General features: G+C 44.2%; 1 protein-coding gene across 25 annotated transcripts in view; it reads right to left on the bottom strand.

Annotated features, from left to right (window-relative positions):
- The window catches only part of Cadps (calcium dependent secretion activator), a 418444-nt gene that overhangs the window by 235784 nt on the left and 160432 nt on the right, over positions 1 to 22228 (bottom strand). For all 25 annotated transcript variants that reach the window (XM_019204903.2, XM_033756967.1, XM_019204905.2 and 22 more), the window contains exons 4-6: positions 14579 to 14659; positions 3530 to 3763; positions 35 to 156 (exon numbers count right to left, since the gene is read on the bottom strand). In XM_019204903.2, coding sequence (XP_019060448.1) covers positions 35 to 156; positions 3530 to 3763; positions 14579 to 14659 — 437 coding nt within the window. The remainder of the gene's footprint in view (positions 1 to 34; positions 157 to 3529; positions 3764 to 14578; positions 14660 to 22228) is intronic.

Here is a 22228-nt window from a genome sequence, read left to right on the forward strand (position 1 = left end):
TCTGCCAGATGTTCTGTGGACAAAAAGCACTTACGTTGGTTTGGAAGCCTCAGCCTGGTCTGTTTGCAGTTTCTCTCCTCCTTCCACCTCCATGGTGCAATACACAATGCGATTTGGAGCCAAGGATTTAAGGCCTTGGACTTCCATGATCACCACCTGAAAACAAAACCACACAAAATGGAGGTCATTCCCAATACCAGTGGGCAGCACCACTTAGTGGACAATAAACAGTTGAGATGTCACAAATAATTACAACAGTATCTAATGGCTTCTAGCAAGGCTTTACTAGTCATGTCTGGATCAGTCTAGAATGAAGATTTAAACTTCACACTGTAACGGCATCAAAAGAATAATGACGTACATAGGTGAAAAATATATACTTTCTTCATGGGTTTGAGTCAAGGAAGTGAAATAGAGGCATACAAGTCAGTTTTGCTGCACAGTAGGCCACAATTTCTCAAACTCTGTATGAGTCACAATTACTAATAGGACTTCTTAACCCAGGGACTTCTGGGCTCCATCTCCAGGGTTTCTGATCGGTACTTTGGGTGGATCCAAGACTTTCCATTCTCAACAGTTTCCCTAGTGATGCCCATGCTGCTGGCACAGGGGCCATATTTTGAGGCTACTCATGATGTTGGGCAAATGACTTAGTGTTGAAGTCACTTTGTTCTTCTTTCAGATCTTTCGAGCCTCAGTTTTTTCATCTATGGTGTGTGTGTGTGTGTGGTGGGGGGAGTAGTGATATATATCTTGTGGCTACTGTGGGAGGACGCAAAGAGATGATGTACGAAATTTTAGAAGTTTATACTTGGAAGAATCATACACAAAAATGTATGGAAATGTGATGTATGGAAAGAAATGGAAGGCATCTTGGAAAAGGCACAATTTTGGGCAACTGAAGGAGCTGAACTCAAAACCTGATCCTGCAGCTTTACTAAGTGTGTAATCCTTTGTGGGTGTATCAACCTCTCAAGCTTTGTTTCCACACCTGCAACTACCTGAGAAATGTTGCGAGGGTCCAGAGTTACTGGGCCCACAGCAGCACCCCACAGACAGTGGCTGCTTCTCATCAGCATGCTTCCCATGGCCAAGGCAATGCCGCTGGGCATCCGGGACCCCTGCTCCCTTGCTGTAAGGTCATTTGCTCTCTGGTGTCCCTTCTAGCCATGCAGTTGTATGATGACACAAAATACGACTTGTACCAATCCGCGAATTCCAATCCTAGTCTGCCCTGATGAGATGGTAAATGCTCTCACTTCTTGACGCTCCTCACTGTGCCCTCAGAGCACATTCAAAAATAGAAGTGCGATGGATTTTGCTGGCAGTTTTAGTGTGATGTGCAATTTAGTGTTCCAATTAAAAAGTATTCAGAAGCCTAGGATGTCTCAGTTTGAACTTGTAATTATAAGTGAAAACCATCTGAATAATGCACCCATGGGAGTGTGGTTGAGGTCTTGCCTATATCTATATTTCTAATAATCAGCTATATAATATTGAGTACTGATAAAGAATTTGAAAATTATAGATTTAACAGCTTCATAAAAGTCAACAAACTACCTTTTTCTCCTTCCTGTATGAAGGCAAGAGGCAGTAGAGAATAAATTGCCACCTTTAATTGGCAATAATCAAATTCAAAGACACCTAAGAAAAAGCATTCAGTGCCTCAGTGGCAGTATTTTTTTTTTTAAAAAAAGAAAGTTTCTGTGAAATTACACTGATGTTTTTTCACACACCAAGCATTCTATATTTAATTGAATACAGCCTCTTCTTTCTGCAAAATACACGCTGAAACAGTGTAATGTAAGTATTCTCATCTGAACTGAGCACAGATAAATATATTACCTGCAGTTAATTCACAACAATCCTTAATGATGTTCTAGAAAATTAATTTAGTCTTTACACAGTCTAATTAAATGTACAGAAGTTTGATTTATTCTCTTGGCCTCTCCAAATCTAGGGTCATCATAAAATATTTGTGGGATTGCATTGTATATTTTTTAAAAAGCTAAAAGAAACAATTTTGAATGCTTTAACCATGAAAAATTACTAAATCTTTGAAGAAACAGGTTGAGCATGGTTTGAATACCACACACTGTGCTGCATGCAGGTACTGACACCTCATATGATACTCTGTAAGTATGTATCAGTTTACAAAAGCTTTAACAATTCTTGTGGTGTTTTGGACTTTGGTAAATTTAATTGGTCCTCAGTCTCTGAAGTATATGAGAAGTACCTGGGTAGTCTGTAATACGACCCATGCCAGGATTTCATCCTGAGTAGAATTTTTGTTTTCTGACAACTGTTTTGAGAGATATCTCACATAGACTACTTTAGGTCTATAATTCAGTGATTTTTAGTAAATTTACCAAGTTCTGTGCCCATGATTATGAATTGGTTTTAGGTATTTCTTTTCTTTCTTTTTTCTCTTAAAGGAATTTTTATCTTCCCCTGTAAAACTTTTTTGTCTCTCGCCCAGGCAGCACTGATATACTCTGTTTCTGTAGGTTTGCCTTCAGGATATTCCATATCTCGTGTCTGCCTTCTTGTACTAAGCCAGTACTTTTGAGGTTCATCCATGCTACAGCATACATCCATCGCTGTCCCTCTTACTTGTGGAAACACACTCCACAGGTCTGTCACATTTTGTCTATCCACTCACCAACTGATGGGCATTTAGGTTGTTACTGCTTTTAGGTATTATGAATAAAGCTGCTATACATATCTGCAACCACAGCTTTGTAGGGATATGTGTTTTCTTTTCTACTGAATAGATATCTAAGAGTGGAATTGCTGGATCACATGGTATTTTTATGTTTAATTCTTTGAGAAAGTGCCAACTTAATTTCCAAAGTGGTTGCACCATCTTCTGTTCTCATCACTTGAAGACTCTGGTTCATCCGGTCTGGGTGGTGCCCAGAAATCTTCTTACTGAAACAGCTTCCCAAGTAATTCGGATGTATATAGATCAGAATCCTTTCTTAACATTCATACATGAAGAGCCAATGTATGAAGGGAAATTATACAAAAATGGCCACTTTGAACATTCTGCTGCAATCCTCGTCTAAATGTGTTCTTACTGAAGGTGCAGAGATAATTTAAAAAGGAGCTACTACCAAGGGACTCTACAGTGTATCCAACAGGAAAGATATGGGAAAGAAAATATATGATGTAATGCAAAATGAGGCTAGACTGCCTCTCTTCTAACTGTAACAAAGGTTGCCAAAATTAGAAGCTTTCTAAATTACATAAGGTATTTGCAAATTCTTGAGCACTGCTTTAAGACAGGGCAAGCAATCCAAGATTTCATTTAGTAGGTGGTTCTTAAGATTGCATTTCCTTAGGAAAAATGTGGGCTCCTGGAGAGGGGGAATCACTGGTGGATTAGCTGACCTACGCTTAGCAAACTGTTATTTTAGGAACTGCTTAAGGGGAGTAAGGGGGAGGGGGCAGACTGATTGCAATGCATCTAATCACTCCAGTCCTGCTTGCTGTGCCAGGAAACTTTCAAGGGTTTAGGGCTTTTTACCTCCAAGGAGAAAGACAGCACAACGTCTGACTTGGAGAGCTGGTTCTCACTCTCCTCACCCATGTCGATGATGGAAGCGTTGTGGCTGCGTTTCAGTTTCTGGAGCTTGAACTCTCCACCTTTGGACACAGGCATGCTCTCCAAGTTGGCCATGAGCAGGTTGACGGAGGACTTCAGTTCCTCAATGTACATGTTTTCCATTTCTTTGGATACAAACTTCGGAAATTTTCGTTCCTTGGAAAGCAGAAGAGTAAACAGAGGACTAAATAGAGAGCTGATATACATAGTAAGATTTTGTATTGTGGCTCAGAGTTATGATCACACTTTCCACTAATGAGATTTTTCCCAGATATTACTAAGTTGTACCAGGAAAATGTTCAAGCTAGTTGTTATTTGTCTAAAGATGGCCCTGACTTCTAATTATTTACAATCTCTAAGAGGTAAGACACAAATACATAAACCTACACTAGGAAAGAACTATGTTTTGCTATAGTTCTATTTTCACTCCCAGTTTTCTCCAGCATATTTGACTTATGCAAAGGAAAATGAAGTGATATTTTTCAAATCTGGATTCAAGTGAAAGAGTTTTTCTTTTCAGCCAAATGTAGCCAAGTTGTTTTTAAGTTATGGAAACAGAAAGACACCCTATTTCTGGATATCTACTGAGATTTTCTCACATGAATAATTCAAAAGGAGCTCATTTGAGATGTTTCAAACATAGCCCGTGGCTATTTCTAAGAAGAATACTTTCTGTTTTCAAGAAAAATAGAAAAAAAATCAGTGAAGTGATGAAAAATGTGATTTAAAACTCTTTAGAAAAGAAGACAGAACAATTTATTATGAGAGCTGACCTCTACTTTTTACCTCCCGTACTTATGAATTCAGCTGTGCAGGCCACATGCTCTAGTCATGCTGTTTGCTTGCTAAACCTCTAAGCTGTCAGGGTGCCAGGAACATTCTGCAGCTCGATCACCTTATCACTGAACCACTTCCTACTCGGAGCAGGAAACCATCCTCCTGAGCCCTGCTCCATAATCAGTGGGTTGAGGAGCAAGGTAAATCTGTCTAGAAATCCAACTCAAACTGGCCTAAAAAACATGAAGAAATAGATCAGAGTGGAAATGTCTTGGGGTAGACTCAGCTTCAAGCAAAGCTGGAATTATAGCTCAAATGATGTCACCCCCAATGCGTTTTTCTTCAGAATCTTGGTTTTGGTTCCTTTCGACTGGCTCCATGATATTAATGTCAAAAAATATTGCTTAATATCTGGATCTCACAGTATCGTACCCCACTATCTATAGGACAAATGAGTATTTTCTCTTGTGATGTCCATGAAAGATGGAGAATTATTGGTCTTAGGACTCCTACCCAAAGTCTGATTTATGTACCTAATCTGAGCCAATTTCTATGGCCAGTAATATGCTGTGCTGATTTGCTTATATCTGCCATCACTATTGCTGGTGTAGAACTCTATATAGGTCAAAAGGAACGTGAGTTGATTTGCCAATTCTGTGTGGCAAAATGGCCAATAATCAATCAGATCACTCTCTTCAGTAATTAAACTGCTCTGAGAAACACTAAGATTGAAATTGGTTGGTAGCGGGGGTTGGCTGCCATATTGAATGAGTTCCAAGCTAAGTAAGAGACCTGACAAAGAAGAGAAGGAAGTAAAATATAAAGAAGGAGGAAGGAGAAAGTGAGAGAGGGAAGGAAGGAAGAAGACAAGGAGGGAGAGAAAAGCAGAGAAGAGGTTGTCTTGAGTCATAGAAAGAAGCTTGGATTTGGTCTGGTTTTCTAATCTCACAAAGCCTAGTTATTCCTTTTATATGTCAGTTCCTTGGGAGCCTCTTGTTTTCCTTCAAATAACCCCCTAAACACTGGTTGGCTAGAAGGCTGCTTCTGTCTCACCACACAGTCTTCCCCCAAAAGCACATGCTGGGCCTTCTGCATAGCTCCTTGGGATGCTTTTGTGCTATGCCAGGCTTCTGCTTATGTGGAAACTGTCCTATGTGTGGGGTTCCTTTCTCCCCACATCACTCTTCCCCATCATCTTCCTATCTCTGCTTCAACACTTTCCCTTTCCCTCCTCCCCCATTTTTGGACTTGCTCATGATACCTAACTCCCCTTCTTGGTTACACTTAATGCCGTGGACTGAATGCTGCAGTAAGTGTTTTGAACGTTAGCGTTCCTCCCAAACTTGGTCCCCACTGTGATGCTCTTTGGATATGAGGTCTTTGAGAGGTGGTCAGGTCATAAGGGCACAGACCTCCTGAATGGGATTAGTGCCCTTAAAGGAGGTGCCAGAGAATATATTGATTCTTTCTGCCATGTGAGGCCACAGTGAACAGACAGCTGTCTGTATATTTAGAAATGGAGAGATGATAAATTAAGTTCTAGAAGATTCTGCTTTTCCATCTGCATGAGGATGGGGCTCTGAAACCTATTCAGCAGCTCAGAGTACCAGTTCTTGTGGAACCTCTGAGAACAATTGTTTTCTTCACTAAAGCTGGGCTCAGCCTGCTGCATGGTGCTTTCTATACACACTGAGGGTCAATGTCAGAGAAGATGTAGGACAGATATTTCTGAAATTCAGCAATACATTTATGGCCTTGAAGGTAGCCAGTGATAATTCAATGTAAGAGAATTCCAAAAGTCTCTAAAAACTTCTGCACAGTGACTTGATTGTTCTTTCTTTTTTTTTTTTTTTGGTACCAGGGATCAAACTTGGGACCTTGTGCTTGTGAGGAAGGAGGTGGAACCACTGAGCTAAATCCCTAGCCCTTGATTGTTCTCATTCTTAAACCCATAAGGGGACTTTATGCAGAAGGCCATGAAAATGTGAGGACAACTCAATGGGTGGGCCACCATCACTTAGAAAACATTTATCACCACAAACATGGTACAGTGTTTCAGCAGAGGGATCCTAGACAGAGGATATAAACTGCTCTGAGCTTACATCTAGGGGGAGGAAAAACCTGTAAGGGAATTCAATGTAGATTCTGTAATGGCCACACATTTGGTATGAATTTTTCCTGAAAGAACTGGGTGGTGTTTCACAACAGGTGACGTATCGGCTGAGGGTCTGATGGATGGAGAGGAACTTGTCAACTTGAGTTGGCTGAGACAGGTCACTGGTATTTCTTCCTCCCATGGAAATTACCACAGGCAAGAATGAATCTGAGAAGATCTGTACATAGTCCACAGAAGGTATCTTCCCCTCCCCTAGAGTATGGCCCTCTGGAAAGTGAAAGGTGGGAAAAGGGAGGTTAATTCATGGTCGGAGAGCGGCCCCTAGAACATGTTAAAGGCTGGCAAGCAGCAAAGGTTACATGACAAAAGCTTGAGGTAAAGTATATTGATCTAGTTCACTTTTAGAGTGGAGTCAAATCTGAGGGGATTCACAACACATTTTGGGGGACTGGGGATGTGGCATCTTTGATTTTTACTGCCAGTTGCTGGTCTCACAGTTAGTTGCCAGGGTGAAGGAAAGGATAATTAGTGTTTGTGAATTTTTTTCCTGCTAATCTGCTTTGAAGGACCATCAGGTACAGTCCCTTTAATCACACCCTGCCTTGGGACTCACTTGAGGCCTTTAAATTGTACAGTCTTGATATTTTGGAAGAAAACTCAGGGTTTACAGATAATACCATTCTGGTGCAGAGTTAGCTCCCACCAAACTCCATGCAGCAGAATACTGGAAAACTTAAAAAAACAATAACTATTTCCACAGCACGGACAGTTCCTAATGGCATCATGAAACAAGGCTCATGGAATTGAGTCTACAAGGAAAACAGGCCTTTTTTTTTTTTTTCAACTGAGCACTTAAACCTTGAGAAGAAATAGCATTCTGTCAACCTTGAGGAGATTTCAGTGTCAGACCCATTATAAACACATTCAAAGAATAGTTGTGCCAAAATAAGGAAAATATAATCTTGTCTCTGTTGCTACCTTTCTAGACATAAAAATAAATTAGCATTAGCAAAAGAATCATTTTTTCATCTTGCCTTTTAAAAGACATGGTATACGTGTCGGCAGAGTCCCCTGAAGAAAATCTCTGCAGGCAATTTGCTTTTGCTTTGGGCTGATACATTTCACACTGGGGATGGTCTCCTTTTTTCCTTCCAGTACTGGGGATCGAACTCAGGACCCTGTGCTCACAAGGCAGGTGCAGCACCACTGAGCTAAATCTCCAGCTCTGGGATGGTCTCCTAAGGACAGTCCCCATCAGGGTTATTTGTGCTCAGCCACATGGAGGGATTTGTAGAGCTCTTGAAAAATAGCACTTGAAAGTTTAATCGTTTCTTTAGTAGCTGGCTTTTCTGTGTTTTAGCCACAAAAGATGAACGGGATATAAACAAGACTGAGAGGACCACCCTCACTGACACACACTGTCAGGCAATCAGGAGGAAGGACGCATAGCTGGATGCAGTGACTCATGCCTGGAATCCTAATATTCAGGAGGCTGAAACAGGAGGACTGAAAATTTGAGGAGAGGCTGGGCAGCACAGTGAGACCCTTTAAGAAAAGAAATACAATAGAAGGGTACGTTCTACACATAGGCACTCGGTGACAAAGCTGCAGCTATTTCATACAACTACCTCCAACACTTCCTGGGGTCCTATCATGTATCAGGCGCTCTGACTAGCACCATGCGATAAATGAAGTCATGAGGCCTACACAGAGCCCCAAGATGGCACTGAGGAAGCTCATCCAGTCCATGTGAGTGAAGCTGACTCGACTCTTGATTCCTGGTTTATGATGAGAGACAGTATTGTCACTCATCTGGATTTCGGTTACATTTGAGATGGAGAAAACAAATATTATGTGACACGTAAGAGATAAACCAAATGTGAACACTGCTGACCACTGATCTTTACACACATACCACCACCACCAGAACACACTACCATTAAAATGATGGTGACTACAGTAGAGATGATGATGTTAGTTGACACTTACAAACTGCCAACAGTATATGAGGCACTAGTCTACATATCTCACATGCTTTACCTTTTTTAATTTTTCCAACAAAGCACCGGGGAAAGTACTTCTGTTTACCCCCATTTCTGGAAGGAAATGAGGCAGAAAACAAGCATAACAAGCAGAGATGGGTCAGAAACCCAGCAGGCTGGCTCCAGAGTCCAGGTCAGCTACAATACTATGGGGCAGACTTGTCCGGTCCCCCGTTGCAACGCAGCTGAGCCAATACTTCGGGGCCCCTCAGCACCCTGTGTACATCAACTCACCCATAGATCCTGCTCAGCAGAGGGGTGGGGACAACCATGTCTTCTATAGCAACAGCCACCCCACCATTTTCCATTCAACATGGACAGCACTGGGAAACTTGTAGAGAGGAATAGGAGGGAATGGGCATATCAGACGAGAGAAAGGAAACCTTGGTAGCCATTTGTCAGTCGGCATCACAGAAGTGAGAACGTGGGATTCAGGGAGCTTCCTGGATTAGCTTCTTTACCTGATCACTTGTACTTCCTCAACTTTTGTGAATCAGATGGACTCTCCTCCACGTGAATGAGCTTCAGGGAAACTCCCCAGAATTTAGCTTTGTCCTCGAACTCAGATTTCCCTGAGTTCTTAGCTATTTTACAAAGGCCAAAGTGAGAGAAATGTTCTACAAATGCCCTTTTTTTTTCCCCCAGACAACAAACTGAACTAACTTCCTCCATGTATGTGTGGACACTTGTGCTCCTCCATGAGAGAGAGTAGATGCCAGGCCACACAGCAGTTTATAAGCTGGGGATCAGGATCATTCGCTGGCGGGAGAGATTCAATCCCCATCTGACTTGTGCTGATGTGAATAACAGAATTTTTTCATGAGGGAAGTATTAGACATAACTTCTGTTGGTGGTTGCAATAAATCCAGGATATAAGAGGGTAATTTTGCTCGGCACAGGGGTCTAAATAGCAAGTCCACATTTAATGATAGCTTGAAAAACTAGTGGTGTTCCACTCTGACTTCTGCCATGGATACCATAAAGGCTGTATTATTTGTTTTATGTAATTAGCTCAACAATTTTGGAATTTTACCCCAAAACGTGGCCAAAAGAACTGGCAAACATCACAGCAGCACTAATGCCACAGTCTGCCTATTTAAGCTGCAGTGTCAACATCTGATCACACAACTTAAATAACTTAGATTTAATTCCTGGGTGAAATTTCGGGACACTTTAAGGTCAACATAAGAGGATTTGGGAAAATGTTTCAACAGGGATCAAGAAGTACTTTCTACCATATTTAAAAAATATGCATTCAGATCTCTTCCTGCAACTTTTAAGGCTCCGTGACTGATGTTCACGGTGAGGTCATCTCTGTCTGATGTTCTCTTGCAGCTGCCTCTGGCTGACAGTTTGTAGATTTGTAGGCTGCTGGTATGAATGGATAGGTTATAGTGTAGGGTTATGGGTAAGGGACAGTAGACTTGTTCCTGCCTCCCTATCTCCTAAGAGAGAGGACAAACATATGCCTTTCAATAGAAATGCATGATGCTTAGATGCTCTAGGCAAAACCCCAGGGGTCTTTACAATCCCTTGTCCAGATTCCAAAAAAAAATCAAAGTTAAGAGCTTTCTGAATTCTGGAAGTCAGTTTCACTTAATACTGCTATCTTATTTGGGCTTCTAAATAAACTAAAGGGAGTATATAGCAGATTTTAGTGGAAAAAGGGAAAGCTGTTTCCTGGAGAGTCAATCATCAGTGAGAGGACTGGCAAACAGCCCTGTCTTGGAGTAATTTCTTGTCTCTCATCTGATTACTCAAAAAAAAAAAAAAAAAAAAAAAGCCTGAAACTGAACTGGAGAATCAGCTTTCTGCTTCTTAATGGAATGCAACTGAGCACATCACTTCAACTCAGCAGAGGGCTGGGGACAGCTGAGTCCTCCACAGCAATGGTCACTCCAGGGTTTCCCAGTCAACATGGACAGAGTGAGGTGGTCACTGACATAATGAATGCAATGCACATGATAGTTAATAGTGTCAGGGACATCTGGGGTATCCCTGAATTTGTACTGGTGCCCACCTACAGCCCTACTCCTTAGGTACCACTTGGACACCTCCAGAATCCATGTGCCCAGTGAGACCCTCACGCTTTCTCCACAGTGCATTGGTAGATTGTACCAGGGTTGGTCCTTGAACCAAGTTAGGTCCAGTTTTTGAAATTATGAGCTTGCAGGAGGTAGGGATAAAGAGGAAAAGGGAAAGAAGAAGAAAGATTTCAGAAAGGGGCCAACTGGTTCCTATCTGTACAGGCCAGAAACATGCAGAGCCATGGCACAGGAACGCTTCCACCTGAGCAGCAAAGGAGGCTGGTCTGCAGAGCAAGAGAGGTCACACAGGACACAGAAGGGAGATGGACAGAAAACACTGACCCCTTTCTGGCCCCTGGTTCCTGTCCTTTCTCGGACTTGGCTACACATTGCAAGATCCCTAAAATTATCCCCCCATCCACCACAAGCTACTTTGAGTTGGTGCCTCTCACTTGCAAACTCAAGTGCTTCACCCATCTTTCAAGTCAGAGAAGAGAGTGATTATACACGATGGGTGACATCTGTATCTAGAAATTGTTGGTTTTGTATGTATGGGAGCTGATGTTCAGCACAAGCGTTGAACTGCACATCCTCACTAAAATTCACTGTCATGCTGCAAATAGAAAACCAGGGCATACTACAAGAAGAGAAGCCATGGTGCCTTGCATCAATATCTCTCCATCAGCTTGCTAATATATGAGATCTTGACATTTTAATTAATTTTTAGTAGATGAGATATTTTTCAGTTTTCCTCACTATTAGCCTGACTAGGTTAGATGAAAGGGATTTTATTCTTCTTAGAATCCAACCAAACCGTGGGCAAAGCAGTTGCACAGCTAAAATCAAAGACTAACTGGGAAGAGGTGTGTAAGCATCCAAGGACTCCTTGGCGTCCTGGTGGGCTCCCTGTCTCTGTCTCTCCTCCAGGACAGCTTCATCCCCAGCACAGCGGCAGGCCCCTTTCTAGTCCTGGAGCACAGTCTGTCAGGCCACAGCCCATGGGCCTGCGAAGGCATTCCTCAGTCTATCCTGCAGCAACCGTTCATTTAGAAGCCATCTGCTCATGCCAGGCCAGTCTGGGAACTGTGATAGGCTCTCCATGGGTGAAGAACTAACTCCAAGAACAAGGTGCTGTGGGCAAAGGGGCCAATGGCATGAAAGGACATTGCAGAAGAGAGTCAATTTCTTAAAGAAATACTGGCTGTGGTGGCAAACCTGGGAGGTGGAAGCAGGAGGATCATAAATTCAAGTCCAACCTGGGTTATTTATGGACTTAGACTGTCTCAAAATAGAAATTAAAAAATGGGTAGGGATGTAGGCTCAGAGGAAAGGCCCTTGGTTCAAGCCTCAGTACCAGAAAAAAAAATTTTTTTTTTCCTAGAAAAGTAGGAGATTGCTGCAGGAAGACTACCTCATAGAAATTGCCCAAACCTAAAATGTTTGGGGATCCTCCATGCATTTTGAAAGTATTTGCCATAAGCTAAATAAAAAACAAGATTCATTGTAGTTGCTCATTATATTATTCCAAATTCCAAGTTATCAACAACATCTGCTTAGCAGTAGAATATTTAGGATAAAGGTGAGGGGAGAGAGGTCTTGGATCTTTTCAGAAGCAAACATTTTGGCTCATTTTATACCAAGTATTCATTTATGATTTTCTAAAAATGAAAACTAGCCTAATATTAGTTTCAGAAGTTATCATGTTAAGCCTCAAAGTAAACAAAATAATTAAACCTGTCTTGAACTTGTTTTTAAACTGTGTGTAATTTTATTTACTAGGCATGAATACTTATTAGTCGGGGATGGAATAGTTGCTTAAAATACAAGAGAATGGACCAAATGACCTACATTTTCTAGACAATCCACTAACAGAAAATGCTGCATTTACAGAGGAATTAAATTCTAAAGCCCTGCTGATATTTATGCCCATTTAAAACACAAGAACCTACTCTACCTTGAGCCAAGTCTATAACGTGTGTGGGGAACCAGGTGGAAGGTTAATGACTGGGCTGAACTCTCCTTGAGGCGGGGAGGAGACAGGGGCCATCATCCCCTGGGCTGTGTGCTAACATGCTGGTGCCAGCCGGTCTCAGGAGAGAATCAACTGCAGCTGAAGTCTGAGTAAAGAAAATACACGTTCAGGCGCAGTCCGTAAATACGAGAACCCAGTGAACTTTCCCCTGTCCCTTGCTTCTTTGAGCGAGCCTAATAAAAGTGAGGAGAGCCACTAGTGTGGGGCTCTTCTGTCCACCACAGGCGGGAATCCCCCGGTCCTCTTCTGAATTATTTCTGTGTTTTGTCTTTCATCCCTGTTAGTCCTGGGTTGGGACAAACTCCTAGGGTGGTTCCTGCAACTCTGCACTATTTTTAGCCACTAGACTGACTTCACTGTAAACTTCAAAGGTGTCCAAGAACAAGATGCAAAACATTTCAGCAAAAACGCCTCCACAGAGATAGAGGGATTTCCCTTCCTCTGGGAATCTCTCTTTGGTTTTCCACCAGTTAGGAAAACCTTCTTCTATATATCCAGATCTGGGGACTCCTCTACACGTCACTGCCAAGCTCTCTCCCGCCAGCATTCTTGGCATCTCGCAGCCTCTGCCCTCAGACTTGGCTACAGGGGGACCCCGAGGAGCTGGTAGGTGTTTAAAAGTTTGACATTTTATTTATCCTGGAGTTTGGGCACTAATTATGATATAAGAGTATTTACTAAAGTCTTATTTATTTTGGTGACTAAGTTTCTGGGTCCTTTTAGATTCTTCATACAGGAGCGCATCTCTGCGTTCAGACAGCCTGACTAGCGCTGGCTCTGTTATTCAGACACACCTGAGCTGAGGGTCCAATCTGCCTCTTTATTACTGTCTGTCATGCCGAACTGGCACTTCCCCATCTCGAAAACAAGAATGATAGCAAACATGGCTTTGGGGGTGCTGTTTTGAGAACTGATACAGATGACACATTTAAAGCATTCATCATGCCCGACGCAGAATCAGGTCACAGTGAATACTAGCAGTACTGAGAGTGGTAATAACAACAACATAAATGGCAGTGACAGCAAACAGTAGACAACACTTGTTTTAATCATCCACAGTAAGGAAGAATCCAAAGCCCCAGGAGACTCACAGTGGTAAACCACTGATCTCCACTCAGTGATAAAGTCTGCTACAAGGAAGGCCTACACGCAGTACCATGTGAGCAGCCAGGTGAGGAGGACAAACCTCTAGGCTGTTGGAGAAGGTTCTCTCAGCCAGGTACCTGAGGCTGAGTAAGTGAGCTCGCTTACAGGAGGGGAGAAGGTACCGACCCTGGAAAGGGCCTGTGTCTTCAGGCATCCCTGCAGCTGGACTGGGGATACGGTGGGAAGGAGGAGTCAATCTAAAGCGGGCAGGGTGCAACACGTTTGAGGATCCCGAGGTCTCTCTTCTCAGATGTTTGTCCGCAGGATGGAGGGTGACAGGGAGGACGGGCCAGGGATGCCAAGTGGGAGCCACTCGATTCCCAGGTAAGGAAGCCGGAAAGCAGCCAAGAGATTGCCCACCCACAGGGAGGTGGCGGACTCAGTGGAGCCGGAGTGCTGGGAGGAGGAAGCAGAAGCGGACAATGCCCAGAGGCCCCATCTGCAGTAACCGCACACAGACACATGAGCAGCAGTGAGCCCAGGGGTGTAGGTAGTACGTGTGGTGGGCAGATGACAAGGACCCAGATTTTGAACACATTCAACTTGAAATGCCAGGGAGCTGTCCAAATGCAGAGGTTCAGTAGGCGGTGGGAAGTAGGAGCACCAGGGTAGCAGCCTGTGTGTGGGTATTGGCTGGAGCTTGGGGAGTAAATGCGGGTGGCACCTACGGGGCAGTCTGAGCAAGGAGGGCTGCTGCCCAGTCAGGACGATGCCCTCCCCTTCCTCCTCCCTGCTTCTGTGCTCTGACTTTCAAGGGGTCTACTAGTCAGTGTGCTTTCTGAGTTGGACGATGGCCCAGTCCCCAGCAAACATCTCCCCGCACGTCCTTACCCTGGCTATTTGGTCTGCCATCTGGAGACGTCCATCCAGCTCCCGTCTGATCTGGGCCGCCTGCTCGTCTGGGTTGTCCAGCTGCACAAAAGCACAAACATGCAAACAGAAAGACTTTCAGTTTGGGTCACAATGCCAATAAACACATGACTTTTTACTTTGTACCCCTACCTTGAGACCCATGGACATATTTACAGTAAAAGAAGCCTCCTGTAACTGACATATCCAGTTGGAGTAAAATCCCAAGTTAAAACTCTTCTGAGCAGAACATGATACAAAGCGAGACATTTGCAGGACCTTACGCAGGGATTGCCTATCACTTCTGAGCAGCTCTGCAGCAGAGTCCCAATGAGGGCCAGCACAGCACTTCTGCTTGGGCTGATGAATAAAGGGCGTATACAGCAGGCAAACCAGATGTGGTCCACATATACAGCAAGTTATAAAGTCAAAATATTTACCGCACTGCCACTAATCGCTCTCAAAATCCTCCCCCTGGCTTCGAACACACTTCTCCCATTGCTCCGGCCACTTTCTGAAGCAGTTCTGGAAGACCTCTTTCCCGAGTGTCTTTGCCAGGTGTGATTAAAAAAATACAGTGAATGCTGCTGCCGCTGAGGAGTGCCATCCAACAGAAAGGCAGACTTGTGTCTTCATCCACCTTACTCACTGGATCTGACACCCTGAGACTTCTAGTTCTCCCCTAAAATCAAAACTACCACGAAAGGTAAATGTTCTGAACTGATCAGGCACGGAGGCGGCCACAACAGCACAAGTAGAGACACTCATGAAAAGAGACTTCCAGTAATGCTTCAGAACGAGGCGGGAATGATGGGACGCATGTGTTCAAAATGGGGGGGTGAAGGGAACTAATGGCAATGTGTCTTTTACTGTAATTTTACTGCATTTTAAAATTTAAACATTCAGTGTGTATTTGATCACACCATGTATAAGGAGAGAGGCAGCGGCAGAACCGTGACACACGAGGAGCGGACGAGTGTCAACACAGAGCTCACACCTGGCCCATGAACAGGTGCTACCCACGGGGCCCGTGGGAGACTCGTGAGTCATGGCATTCCTTCTCAGCGAGACCGGCGCAAGCAACCTGCCAGATGGCCACTTCCAATCAACTGGCGCAGATGCTGAGATCAAATCTATCCCTGACCTCTGTGTTGATGAGGACTATTTGGATATGAAGCCCAGAACTCCCAACCATAAATAAACCTGGGCAATTTCCTAGTGCCTCTGCTTTCAGTTTTTTCATTGACATGATGAAGGGTTTGGTTATATAACCTTTATGCTTCCTATGAATCCATGGAAGAGGTTAGCAAGATCTCCGGAAAAGGCCATACAAGTAGAACTTTAGGCCTTGGGTACCATAATTCCTCTGGTGCAGTGACTCCCTATCTATCGTAGAGTGAAAACAGATACAGGCACTATTTAAACAAACGAGCACTGCTGTGTTCTAATAAAATTTTATTTACAACAGGTGGCAGGCCATACATACCCATTCCTGTTCTGCCAATTGAAGTTTCTGCTTTATTTCCAGGCAAGCCTAGCATTACCCTTCAAACTGTAACTGACCCTGCTTTTTCCAGGAAAATATGATTTATTTAACTCACAAACAATTTAATAGTGACATTCAAATAGGATGAGCATTATTCATTTTAGTACGCATTAATTCATAAGAGAAAGTTGCTTAAGAAATACAGTATATGAATTTAAGTCTTTCCTCTAAAAGCCATTTTTTATTCAGAATTTAAAACTGTGCTTCTCATCTATGCTATAAAATTGTAGAGAAAATAGGTTATTTCTAATGTGATGCAAACAATAACACTAGAGGATTTGTGGCTGTACTTCGGGACCATCATGATTAATCTTCTTTGGTTCATTTTACAAAACCTGTAAGAGTCCCGTGAACAAGGGCACCAGGTATTCCAGACAAAAAGTTCCTGCAGGGCTCAGAGCAGCTAGGGAAACATGGGGCCCGAGTGCATAAAATCTCTCAGAAGCTCTGCAGAAAAGAACCTGTAGACTTTGACCGACTAGGCTGTTTTTAACTGAGACTTTTAAAAAAACGTTTTGCACAATGCCCATATAACCACTTAGAAATCTTGTTCTTTTTAAAAATATTACTTTTGAGTTTAGGGGTACATTTTAGGTATACAGTACAGTTACATTCATTACTGGGATCTTGTACCTTTACACGACACGACAGGTCTTGTTTCTCATTTTTTCCCTTATCCCTGCCCTTAGGAGGGGCAAAGGGAGGGTAGAAATTTTATTTTAAATGAATATAAAGTGAATGCGTATTGGCTGCATTTCTAACATGGGCCACCACGGGGCGACAAAAGTTCAGATGAGAGGGCACCAGAAGGGACACCATCCCTCAGGATGTGGTGTGTGGTCTTGGTCTGACAGTGCACTCCCGCGATGGTGATCAGAGGCTCCCATGTTTTGACACATTTCCCCAGCTTCTCAGTGTCTTCTCTTCTCCTTTCTCTGGGGCCAAGTCCCTTGGCTCTGCTGGACTTTAATTAGCAGGAGAGACCAGAAGGCGGACACAGCTGTCTGACAGCTGATGACCTGAAGAGAAACCGCAACTGAAGCTCCCTAAAATAGCCTGGCAGGACAGTGCAGGCTGTCCTCTTTCACTGAGAGCTTGACAGTCCTTTGCATAAAATACAGAAATACAGAGAATCAAGTAACTAACTCTTCAAGAGCGGAAAGGGGAAGCCAGAGAGTGAGCTTCCAGGGGAATGTGTCTGCTTTCCATGCTGGTCTTCTTAACCGTGGAAGGAGAGAGGGGCCAGATACCAGGCCCAGAGCAGACCCTTCTCATGGTTAGCTCATCTGTGCATGAAGGCTCTACATAATTAGACAAGCCACCCTCCTCTCAGCATGGGTCCAGTGGAGGCAGTGAGATATTCTGACTTCTCAGTGGGGCACAGCCATCTATCTCTTTGGCTGTTTCTTCTAAAGTGATGAAAAGTAGAGCCGAGCGTGGTATAAATGGGGCCAGGAAGAGCCTGAGCTCTGAGTCCAAGGCCCTGGAGGCTCACAACTCCCTGGGCTCATGGATGGTGGGTGCCTGTCTAATCAGGGAAAAAAGAAGTCAGGCTAGCACCATTGAAGAGCTTATCTGGACGTAGGCTTGAGATGTGGCCACGCAGAACCACACCCACCTCCCTGTCCCACTCCTTGTCAAGCTTAACCTCACTGAGATTTTATTTTTATCTCTGAGAGCTAATGAAAGGACAAATGAGACAATGTACTGCATTGTGCAAGGGAAGCTTGATGAATTTTCATCCAAAACTTGGCTTTGCGATTTGCTTACTGAAAGAGACTGATCAAGCAACTGAAGAGTGCTGAGCTCCTTTCCTTTACCTATAAAAATGGAGTGAGATACCGACCCCTGCATGCCATGAGTGTGTCAGGTTGTATGTGTCCAAAGTGCCTAGCAGGGGCTTGGCACACACTAGGTCCTACAGCTTAACAAATACTTTCTAGAGTTATAGCTTTTTATTTTATTTTATTTTTTTAGTGTAGTGCTTGGGTCAAACTCAGGGCCTCAAACATGCTAGGAAAGAGCTCTACCACTGAGTGATACCTATAAACCCTAGAGAGTTATCCCTGTTGCAAAGTGCGCACTCCCTGGAATCTTGCCTTTTGTGATTTATGACAGAAACCACCGGGATAGGGAGCCTTGGAGACCTGGAATGAATGTCAGCTACCTGCTTTCTTGTGTCCTTGGTCCTTGATTTTCCTTTAGCTGTGTGACCTTGGGCCATGGTGATGACCTTGCTGTCCACAGTACCTTCATCTGAGAAAAGCTGTAAACAGTTTTGTTCTAGAATCTCCTGGAAAGCCTAGACAAGCATTTCTCAAATTTGTATTGCAGGGTACCTCGGTCCTACGGCATCTCTAAATTTACTGTGTATGGGGGTGCCTGTGGTTACACACAGTCCTAGACGCAGCTTTTCCTCTGTTCACTCCATGCAGGGGCCCAAGTGCAGGAGCAAGAAATTCTACATTAAGGGAGGTGGCCCTACACTTCTCAAACTTATCTGGCCAGATATGCGATACATTCGGATCCCCCAGGAGCCTATTTTGAGATATCTCTACATGGGCAATTCTCCTGAATGCTTCACTTTTCTCATGTCTGTGAACAGAAGCTTTGCAAGCAGGTAAAGAGAGGAAACAATTTTACTATGCAAATATGCCTACACTTTACAGGAAGAAAAGGGAACCTATTTGGGAATGCCCTGTCTGGCCTTTAGAGAGACGCAGAAGCCGTGGGCTTGGGCTTCAGGTCTCATCACTACCCTTAGACCCAGAGGGTCAGTCCTGGCAATGTGCTGGGAGATATCCTCGGGCACCCGCTTTTTGGGGGCCCCTGAACTCCCTGTCCTTACAGCTTACACTGATAAGAAGTCCAACTCTGGATCCACCCACAGCCATGCTTACTACTTATTGCCAAATAGCAGCCTCCAGTCAAGCAAAGACAGATCTGACTCAAATATGCAGAAAATGTAAGCAGAAACAGGCAAATTACTGTATGCATTATTTGAATAATTGCTCTGCTTTCTGGAAAAATCTGTGGTACTCAGCCCTCAGAGTAAATGAACCAATGCCAGCCTCAGGGCTAAGATGAAAATGACCTAGAACCGTGGCTAGAAGAACCTCAGCCTGGTGTGGTTTCTGCTGTGCTCTGCGGCCACTAACTGTGGTCTGCTGAGAACTTCAGAAGAGGCAGCTTCCTCCCTGCCCTTCAGCACCTGGTCCCGCATGCCTGGGACACTCTTGTCCCTCTAGGACTGGTAATCCCTTTTTATTCTTCCTCTTCCTCTGCAGTGGGTTTACCTTGTCACCTGCTCTCCTAGTGTGATTTGCCTTTCCTTTACAGTGCTTATTAGCACAGGTGTGACTTTACACACATTGGCGTGATGACTGGCTGTCCACCTACTAGGCTGCAGCCCCCTGAAAGCAGCTGACCTCACTCACACTCACGTCTGCAGCCCTAGCACTTAGCACAGTAAATACTAAGGGGCTCTGAATAACCGCACGGATGAATACAGTGACTGCCTAACCAACCATGGAACTGAGTTAATTAACTGGGACCCAAGAAGGACAGTGACCCGTCCACAGCCACACAATGATCAGTGTGAGAGCTGAGGGCAGATTCCTGACCTGTGGGTTTCTAGTTTCTTTATCTTGTTGCTCAGTGGCTGTGTTCTAGCCATGCGCCATTCCTAGCAGAAATACAGGAGCAGACTGAGCTTCACCGGCTTAGAAGCAGTCACATTTCTGCAAAAGCACCCTTCATTCTGGGCTTGAGAGCCGGATGGAGGGCACCTTTCAGAGCTTCAGTGCAAGCACTGCTGACCTGGGCTTAGCTCTCCTTTCCAGTCTGGCCCTGGCTTCCCAGGGATTGGTGACTGCGGGGGAGGCTGCCTCTGCGACAGAGGGTGGAAGAGCTCCCTGTAAAGCTCTCTTCTCAGTTGGCACAGCCCTCTTCCCTCTGCAGCCCTACGTTTTTTATTCTCCTTCAGAGACAAACTGCTCCAGTGATTGCTGCCTTCCTAGTACACTGCGGTCTGGAAAGTTACAGTTGAGACTTTGTCAGCTCCTAACCAGGAGATGTGGCCCCCACGCTCCTGTCTCAAGAATGTGCGGAGGCTTGGACTGTGGCTGTTTTATAGCATTTAGTGCCTGGATGCTGCCTCCAGTTCCTTTTCTCCTGTATCCTGGTTGTGTACTTTTAATGTTGAGACGATAGAAAGTGGTCAGCAGGTAACCCTCTTACTGTCCAGGCTCACAAATTTGCCTTTCCACGTTAAAGCTGAGAGATCTGGGGTAAGAGGCTAGACCTCTTGAGCCTTAGCTTTCAACTGTTTTCAACGGCGTTAACTCTGCAAAGGGAATAAAAATGACAACGCACACCTCGCAGGGCTGATCAGAGATGAAATGTGATGGCACAGGCACGATTATCAGCAGGGTGCTGGGCCTGTGGTCCCAGGAGGCGGCTCTGAGGCACCCCTAGGTCCTGGGCATCCCAGTCTCCCAAGTTCTCCTTAGACAAATTCCACTTCCAACAACGCTTAACATGGCAGATCAGGGTTCTGCCTTTCAGAGGAGAACTAAGCTTTGCAAGGTTAAGTATTTTGCTTGCAGTCCCAGGGATAACTGGCCCTGCACAAAGGAGGCATTCTGTGGAAAAGTGAGCGTAATTTAGAATCAGCAACCTTGAGATCTAATGCCTCTCTGCCTCCTTCTCATTATGTGGTCAGGGCCAGGGCGTTAGACCTTACTAAGCTCAGAGGACGACTGCAATCACAGAATAAAGGCTTCCACCCTGTCAGGGCTCCATACACAGCAGGGATGTATTACACCATTATTCTGATGCAATCTACAGCCTTGCCTCCCATCTGGGTTATTTGTAAAGACAACATGGAGGCAGGTGTCTTATGCACAACCAATTCTACCCAGTTTTTATGAAAACCACCCAAGGAGACACCACCTCATTTTCAGGAGAATTAAAAAGTAAGATCATATCTTTCTTTACCACGCTTTATTTCCGCTCCAAGAGAAGACCTTGAGCAGGTCACAGTTTCCATTCTGAAGGTTGCACTTCTCCTCGATTAGGAAATGTAGGGTTTGGCTCTCAACTTCTGCCAGCCAATGAGAACATGGCCTGAATTTATGTCTGCTGACTTCTGGCAATGCAGTAAATACTGTATAATGGAAGAGCTTCAAATGCAGCGATTCTCTGAGCAAGCAACAAACAAACAAAAATATCCCAGACAGCAAGCCAATCCATTCATTTACGATCCTGTAGCGCTCAACAAGTCATTCCCTGTGCATAATCCAGTCATACGAAGACTACCTTTCTTCTTTCTGTCATTTCATGTCTGAAATCTTATTCAGAATTTAGTTTCAGATCTTTCTTCAAGCAGCCCTCCTTGATTAGCAGAGCTATGTATCACCTCACTTTTCTAGGCATGGCCAGACAGGCCAGCACCTAGGCTGTTGTGTGTGTCCTGTGTTTTAAGTGGCTTTTCCCCATGAGGGCAGCTTTGGGGACTGTGGTCAGACACCCAGGAGCTGCAAACAGATCTGGTCTCAGATCCCTGTTCTGCACTTACAGCTCTGTGACATGAGACAATACACCGAGCTCTCTATGTCTGCTGCTTCGTTTGCAAAGTGGGAGTCCTAGTAGTAATAATGCCAGCAACAGAAGCTTGTTATGAAAATGAAAGAGAATAGTGCTTATAAAGCACTTTGTATGATGCCTTGAATATGAGGAGGATTTGGAAGGTTATGGCTATAATTTAGCACTATTGAGGCCAGAGACTAGGGTTTTAATGCAGCACGGAGGACACAGATGTTTATTTTTCAAGTGGATCATCTTAATGGTCTTCACAGCTGTGCTGGTAGACAGCCAAGTCACCTGGCCTAGAGTGAGAACACAAGGCACTGAAACCATTCAAAGAAGACACTGGGCATTGTTTTTATGAGGGTGGGTACAAAAGCTTATGCCCAGGGTAGAGACGAAGGATGTAGTTTTGTGAGGAGAGGGTGCAAGGGAGTAGGCTTGGTCACTCTCTTCATAGCTGCGCAGCTCGCTCCTAGGTCTGTCTTGACCTGTTTAGC

Source organism: Fukomys damarensis, unplaced genomic scaffold (genome assembly GCF_012274545.1).
Source record: "Fukomys damarensis isolate Sample0158 unplaced genomic scaffold, DMR_v1.0_HiC HiC_scaffold_28, whole genome shotgun sequence".
NCBI classification, from domain to species: Eukaryota; Metazoa; Chordata; class Mammalia; order Rodentia; family Bathyergidae; genus Fukomys; species Fukomys damarensis.